This window comes from Solanum lycopersicum, chromosome 12 (genome assembly GCF_036512215.1).
Source record: "Solanum lycopersicum chromosome 12, SLM_r2.1".
In the NCBI taxonomy this organism is placed as follows: domain Eukaryota; kingdom Viridiplantae; phylum Streptophyta; class Magnoliopsida; order Solanales; family Solanaceae; genus Solanum; species Solanum lycopersicum.
The window spans coordinates 66,779,381-66,787,383 of NC_090811.1; the positions used below are offsets into that span (position 1 = coordinate 66,779,381).

At 28.9% G+C, this 8,003-nt stretch overlaps 1 protein-coding gene across 1 annotated transcript; it reads right to left on the reverse strand.

Annotated features, from left to right (window-relative positions):
• Positions 1–1,836: 1,836 nt before the first annotated feature.
• LOC101249807 (high mobility group B protein 9) lies at positions 1,837–7,678 on the reverse strand. Its single transcript, XM_004253156.4, has 5 exons — positions 7,238–7,678; positions 5,280–5,358; positions 4,997–5,156; positions 2,602–2,975; positions 1,837–2,127 (listed from the first exon to the last, which is right to left on the reverse strand). Exons 1-5 carry the CDS (start codon positions 7,384–7,386, stop codon positions 2,032–2,034), a joined length of 858 nt encoding a protein of 285 aa, XP_004253204.1. The 5' UTR covers positions 7,387–7,678; the 3' UTR covers positions 1,837–2,031.
• Between the last annotated feature and the right edge of the window lie 325 nt (positions 7,679–8,003).

An 8,003-nucleotide genomic window follows, 5' to 3' on the forward strand; every position in this document is an offset into this window, starting at 1 on the left:
ATGATAAATGATACATGGAAAACAATAGTTCTCTAGTTGCTCCTCGATGTGAATAGAGGCGAGACTCAATAAGATCGAGGTTAAAATTAAATATTTCTCTAGCCTAGTAATAAAATACAAATGTTATCGCATATTAAAATAAATAGAAATAAATCAAGCCTAGTAGGAAATATCAAAATCTACAAAAACATACTTGATTGAGAAGACATTATTGTTGAGAAGAGCGACCGCCGTCAGCGATGAAATTGTACAGAGAAAATCAAGTAACCCTAATGAGCGAAGAAAGAATCAATATATAGAGGTTTAAATTGATCTGGTACGTTCATCATATAATCATTGTACGGACACGATCTATTATATATAGATACTAGTTATGAAATTTATATTAATTGAGCTACAAATAAAATAAGAAAATAATGTCATGACATGATCATCAAAATTAAAAAACAAATGGTTCAATTTTGAACTATATGCCCATAATACACTTTACGCCCCAAATGATGACAAGTTATCTGCTCTTTTTCCTTTTCATTTCAGATTTCGAGTTCAAATTTTAAAATTTTTAAGTAAAGAATGATGTTTGGATTTGTATATATTGTATAAAAATGTATATATAATGTATAATATGAGTATAAAGTGTATATGAAATGCCTACAAATCAATAGTGTGTTTATAAAATCTAAAATAGATGTATATATAATGTAGAACATACATACCCAGCTTCTGCATTTCACAAAATAAAAATAAAAATAATAATAACCAAAAAAAAATATTACATGTTGGCTATCATCAATTGAAATTTTTAGGGCTAGCTTCATGTCAAATGTTTTGGCCTAGAGATCATTTGTGTACTTGGTCCAAATACAAAAATAAGTTTTAAATTCTCCCACTTGGCTCAATGACCACATAATATTAGTATAACAGCATAAATATTAGTTGTGTATATAATAAATTTCGTCTATAATGTACATCTTGCATATCACAATATACATACTCCCTTTCAGATACCATTATATTAGCAACTTTATTGTATCGGATTTATAAGCTATAAAATATTTAACATTTCATTGAGACGTACTCTGTAATATCTCAAAATTAAAGTGTGTACACTATTATGAGAAACAAATAATTCGTTGGTGTATATCTAAAACACATAATTGAGCTCAGAGAATCAAAATATCATAAATGTATCAATCATGAGTACAATCAAAACCTATTCTTTAAACTTTTTTTTTAATTGTCTTTGGTTGTTAATCCCCCTAAGTGAAGCTCTTTCTTTTTGAGCTGCTTCGTTGATGGTAAATTATTACTTTAATTTCATATATTTGACACATTTGGTAAAAACATATCATTCTTGAAAATCAGAATACTATTGTAGCATCGTCACAATAAATTTTTAAGTTCACATACAAATTTTTTTAGCTTATGTACCATTTAACTTTTTTCAATAATTTCAAAACCCTCTAGTTGGTCTATATAAGCTTCCTCCTCAAGGTCTTCGTTAAAATTAATACATGAATAATTGAACTCTGCATAATTTATTTATACATTACTAATACCTACATAGCTCTTAACCAACAATAAAGTGTCAGATTGTCAACTAGGTTACATCAACTCCGCCAGTGCTCGACCCTCCAATTACATCCTAATCCCATAAATAGATTAATTTGGAGTTACCCCAAGAATTTCTCACCTCTAACCCTGAGATTGTGGTTCAAGTCATCAAAGAAGCAGAAAAGGTCGAAAACTCCTAAGAGGTGTAAAAATTATAATTATTTTAGCTATGATTTGTAGAAGTCCTATGGTAGAGTTTATCAAGTAATCACCAATCTAAAGTATGATTAGCAAGCAAGATCATCTTATAAGCATGAGAATTAGTTTAGGTAAACATATGTTTAGAGAAACTACAGTTAGGAAATAGTTTAAGACTATATTATTACATATTAAGTTATAATAAGGTTTTGATCCACACAAACATTTACATGTTTATCTCATGCTCTTCTTCTTCTTCTACCATTCATCAGTTACCTTTTAGTAGCAAGATGATGTGTTCATCATGCTTTCTTTGTACTCCTTCAATTCCCTCTGGTACCTTTCCTTGTCCTTCACCCCATACTCTTGATAGACCTGTATAGTATACACTAACAATTAGTATCATACTCTTTCAGGATGTGTTTCGTACGAAGAAAAATATTTTCTTGAAAAAAAATGAGCTTCTTACCTATTTTCTTGTATTCAGTATGTAAGCAAAAAACTTATTTGAAGCCATAGGTGGGGATGCGTGCAAATGTGGTGCGTTCGAGGAGGGGGGGGGGCAAACAATGGTGGATGCCACTTATAGACTTGTTTTCCTTACTTTCAGTAAAGAAAACATTTTTAATAAATTTTGACCAATTAAACATGAAAAATGAAAAAATATTTTTTTAATACCGAATGCACACTCAATGGACTATATTGCATGTGTGCTTTAATGACAAGCAAGTTTGGGTCGCCTACATGAATGTTTATCTTCCATGTCACATCTAAAGCCCATGTTCTCGATTTATGATGAATCTTCATAATACAGAATAGTACTATATGATCGAGTTTAAACAAGCTTACCATTTTTTCTTCAGGAGATAGATTGTTCCAAGACTCTCCAATCATCTTAGTGAACTCCCTCTCTCTATGTGGATGAAGAGATTTGAGCATTGCATGTTTTTCAGCAAAGAAGAAGTTGTAACCACTCCTATTAGGTTTTGGACGATTAGGGTCTCCGTTCCTCCTCCTCCTGTTCCTCCGTCCTGAAATAGGTGGTGAGTAGTAAGGCACAATCGCGTTGCAACTTTGTGCACCCGATTTGGAAGAGGATGGTTGAGCTTGTTGGTTTGGGTGGTAAAGTACACCATTGAGAACTTCACTTCCCATTTTGAGGGACACAAAGTAGCCACAATCAAATTTGGCAGAAATTCTCCCTTCAGCTTTGAAGCATGAACCTATATTACACATAAAGAGAATTTCAAATAGACAATGTGAGCAACAAAAAAGAAAAAGTCAGGTGCACAAAGCATGTTACATTCACGCACGCAAGTTCAGATGACAAATTGATAACTATAACTTACTATTGTAGGTTTAAAATTCACTAATACAATAAAAGAAAATAATGTTATAAATGTGTATAACTTAAATCCTTTAATGAAAGTATTAGACTATTTTTTGTCAACCATAAGAAATAAGTAAATTAATATTTTGATAAATTTATTAATAAATTTGAAGTCATGACAAATGGCACGTGACAACCAATGAAAAATGAACATGTCTAGCATAGTAATGAAAAACAAATGATACATCATATATTGAAATAATTAGAAATAAATCTAACCTATTAGTAAAAGATCAAAATCTTTGAACTAGTAAGTATGTAAAAAGTGTAATTTAGTATAAAACACTTTGGTAAATGCATCAAAATTTAAAGAGTTATATATTGATACCTTTTTATAAAAATATCTCAACATCATGTCATATGACAAGTGATAGAAAATAAATCTCCGTGAACAGACGCTTTGTCAGTTCATTTTTTAGATAACTCCTTGATGAGAACAAAGAAAGAGGAGACTCCAGAAGATTAAGGTGAAAATTGAATATGTCTAGCCTACTAATAGTGACACACAAATATATATTAATTAATAATAAATAGGAAAAAAAATCGAACCTAGTACTAATAGTAAAAGATCAAAATTCATGAACTAATTAGTTCTTATAACGTGTAATTTAGTCAAATAACACTTTCGTGCATCAAAGTTTAAGAAGTTATATCTAGACACGTATTTTAAAAATATCTCTATATCATGTCATATAACACATGTCAGAAAGTAGATCCTTGATGAGAATAAAGAAAGAGGAGACTCGAAATTGATCAAGGTGAAAATTAAATATGTCTAGTCTAGTTATAACACATAAACATAATCACATATTGAAATACAAAGAAAAAAAATTCTAGCGTACAATAGTAAAAGATCAAAATCCTTGAACTAGTCAGTAGAAAATTTAGTCAAATAACACTTCGTGTGGTTAGAACTTGAGCCATTATATATTGACACGTCTTTTAAAAGTATTTCGACATCATGACATATGACACGTGTCAGAAGGTTGTTCCTTGAAGGGGATAAAAAAAAGGAGACTTGAGAAGATCAAGTGAAAATTGAATATGTCTAGCCTAGTAATAACACATAAATTAAATGTTATCGCTTATTATATTAAAATAGAAATAGAAAAAATTCTAACCTAGTAGTAAAAGTTAAAGTTTTGAATTACTTAGTACATATAAAGTGAAATTTAGTCAAATTACACTTCCGTGCGTCAAAACTTAAGTTATTATATATTGAAACAAATTGAATTATTTCTTTTATCAAAATAGTAAAATATCAAAATCTTTGTACTAGTTAGTACTTATAAAGTGAACACTAGTCAAATCTCAAGTTATTATATATTGACACGTCTTTTAAAAATATGTCGATAGCATATCATAAGATCATATGTGGCATAAAGCAGCTAGTCAATGAGAACAAAGAAAGAGGAGACTTGAGAAGATCGATGTGAAAATTAAATATGTAACTAGCCTAGTAATAACACACAAATATTATCGAATATTGAAATAATAGAAGAAAAAAAAGTTAACCTAGTTACAAAAGATAGATTAAAATCGTTAAACTAGTTAGTACTTATAACGTGCAATTTAAATAGCACCTTCGTGCGTCAAACTTAACCAGTTTGTATATTGTGAATTATGACAAATCTTTTAAATATATCTCAATGTCATACAGTACGACACGTGACATAAATAGCTCATGTAGTTACCTCGATAAGAACAAAGAAAGAATAGACTCGAACAAAATCAAGGCGAAAATAGAATAAATTCTAGCACAGTAATAGCAAAGAATATAATATTATTGCATATCAAAACAATATAAAACATTGATTTAGAAAATAATATATATAATATATGAAATTTGCTAACCTTCATCAAACATAGGAACTTCATGTTTGAAAAAATAAACTTGTTCAAAGTGATGAAGCAAAGTGAAATAATGTTTCCTCAATGCATATGAAGCACTTGTTGTTGTTGGAGAAAACTTGAAAATTGAACTCACTTCTCTCCATTTCTTATCTGCCACTACCTATATATAAAACAAAATAATACATGTATATCTTAAAAAAGGTAATAATAATAATAATAATAATAATAATAACTATATAATAAAATGAAATAAATTATTATAATAAAAAAAGAAAAAATTAACCTTGTTAAAGCCACCCCTTTTAGTCACCTCAACATAGAGAACATGCAAATCAAGATCCTTCCCTCCAATCACAGGAACCCTTAATTAAACAAAATCAAACATTAATTATCTAAAATATATATACTTTTAACTTATGATTGAATCAAAAAATGAAAGAAAAATAATTCCTCATCAATATACATCGCCCCTTGTCTCGACTCGTTATGGATGGAATTCGAGAAGATGGATTTCCATCTGAATATTTTTTGAATTAAAAGAATTAAATCATTAAAAAAACAATATTATTTGTGTATGTTTTGTTTTATCCCTTTGATTTTTTGGTATATTTAATTATTTTAGTGAAAATTCGAAAAGTGACTATAAGAGGAAATATCCAAGGGAATAAAATTGAATCAAGAACAACAAAAGTAAAATTGAAGGGTTTTAATGTGATGAATTGTTCGGACGATAAGTACCACACCTCCTCTAAATTTAAGATTGTAGATTCGAGCTATATACGTGCACTTTGTTCCAATATAGAGAGAAAACTCTTGAGACACTGCTTAAGTAGAGTCGGATCATTCACAATCTTCTCAAGAGACGCTACTAGTGGATTATCTAAATATTCTTTGACAAAAATATATATAGTTTTTTTTTAAAAAAAAGTAATTCATCATGAATATTATCGCCTTTTGTCTCCACTCGTTACTGGCGGAACTCGAGAGGATGGATTCATCTAAATCTTCTTCAAACAAAATTTCATGTCATACAAAAAAAAAGTCAAATATTTATATATGTTTTTCTTAATCCTTATAATTTATTTGTATATTTATTTTTTAAATATTATTTTTTTAAAATCGACTGAAAATCCAAAAGATGTCATAAGAGAAAAAATGTAAGGAAAACAAATTGAAAAAATAATTACCCAATAAAACCACGTTTTTTATGTAACGGATTGCTCACAGGTGGTAAGCATTCCACCTTTAACTTTAAGGTGATAGATTCGAGCTACTTGCGTGCACTTTATATCTAAAATAGAGTAATAATTATTAAGACATTCTTCGAATGGAATTGAATCACGATATTAATATGAAAAATTTTATGTATTAAAAAATTCTTCATAATTTCATAAATATACTCGCCTCCTTGTCTCCGCTCATTGGTGGCGGAATTCGAGATGAAGGATTCATCCGAATTTTCTTGAAATTAAAAATCATATCACATAAAAAATCAAATTATTTGTATATGTTGTTTTTATTCCTTTCATCTTTTTGTGCGTTTATTTTGTATTTTTTTTTTAAAAAAAAAGTGAAAATTCAAAAGGTGTCTATAAAAAAGAAAATGTAAAGAATTTTTTTTAAAAAAAGAATTACAAAGTAAAATTGCGAGCTTCTTACGTGTACTTTATATCAAAAATAAAATCAAAATTCTTGAGACACCTTCTCACAAGACTACATTAGTAGATTCATCTAAATTTTTTTCAACAAAAAATCACGTATACAAAATTCAAAAAAAAAAAAAAAAGAGAATAAAACACGAGTAAAATTAAAAATTTACTTATGCGAAGGCTTATTCAAGCGGTAAGCATTACATCTCTAACTTCAAGGTTATGACTTCGAACTACTTACGTACACTTCGTGTGCACGAAAGAGTGAAAATTTTAAAAAGCCCTATCAATTTACAATCGTCTCAATGAAATGTCATTGATAAAAACATCTAAATCTTTTTCGACAAAAAAAAACCAAATGTATAAACAAAAATAAAAAAAATTATTTATATATGTTCTTTTACCCCTTGATCATTTTATCTATTTTTTTTCTATAAAAAATAGTGAAAATCCAAAAGATATTTATAAAAGGTAGAATATAATTAAAAAAAAACATATTAAACAATTGTTCGGATAGTAAATATTCAAACACCTTGATTTAGTAAAAAAGGCGAAAACTCCGAGAGACGAAAAAAAAAAAAAAGTTGCTTACGTGTCCTTTGCGCCCACAGCAGAGTGAAAATTCCTGAGACATTCCCAAAACAGAGTCGGATTATTCACAATCTTCTGGTGAGACGCCATTGGTTGAGGATTCATCTCTCTTTTTACCGCATCGGGAGAAATTAAACCTGTCTGAGACATCACGATATCGCCCGGCGATGGATAAAAAAATAACCGAAAAATCAAGAAACTAGAAAAAACAGAGCAATGGAGTTGGTGAAAAACCAAAATGGATGAAATGTAATGAATAAAAATGAGATAATTTGGGGTTATTTATGAAGAAAAAAATTGAAAAAATCAAAGTTTTTGAGACAAGTGTTGAAGCAGCGGTTATGTACAGAGAGTTTATAACTTTTGGCTTCTTCTTCATAGCAAAACTAAAACAACTTTCAAAAGTTGTTGAATATCAGTGGGTAAAGGAAAACTACATTAAATTTTCATTAATATATATATATATATATATATCGATTTTTCGAGTTTCATAATTATTTATCAAAATATATTTTAAATAACCAACATGGATTGTGGTGTAGTAGGTTATTTCCATTTATAATCGGAGTTTGCGGATTAAAAGCTCTTGAGATGGAGAGAAAATCTTGTTAAGAGTGTTACTCCCTGTACGAGCCGATTAGGATTTAGTCGATTTACGAACAAGTGAAAAAACAAAAACAAAAATATTTCGTCTGTTTAAAAAATAATTACCTGCTTTTTATTTTAGTTTGTTTTTAAATAAATGACCTATTTTTCGTTTTTGTCTA

Coding starts and splice junctions, on each gene's coding strand:
- LOC101249807 (XM_004253156.4), bottom strand. CDS start 7,386: ATGTCTCAGACAGGTTTAATTTCTCCCGATGCGGTAAAAAGAGAGATG. Junction 5,157..5,279: donor AAAGGGGTGGCTTTAACAAG/GTTAATTTTTTC, acceptor TTTTATATATAG/GTAGTGGCAGATAAGAAATG. Junction 2,128..2,601: donor TATCTCCTGAAGAAAAAATG/GTAAGCTTGTTT, acceptor TATACTATACAG/GTCTATCAAGAGTATGGGGT.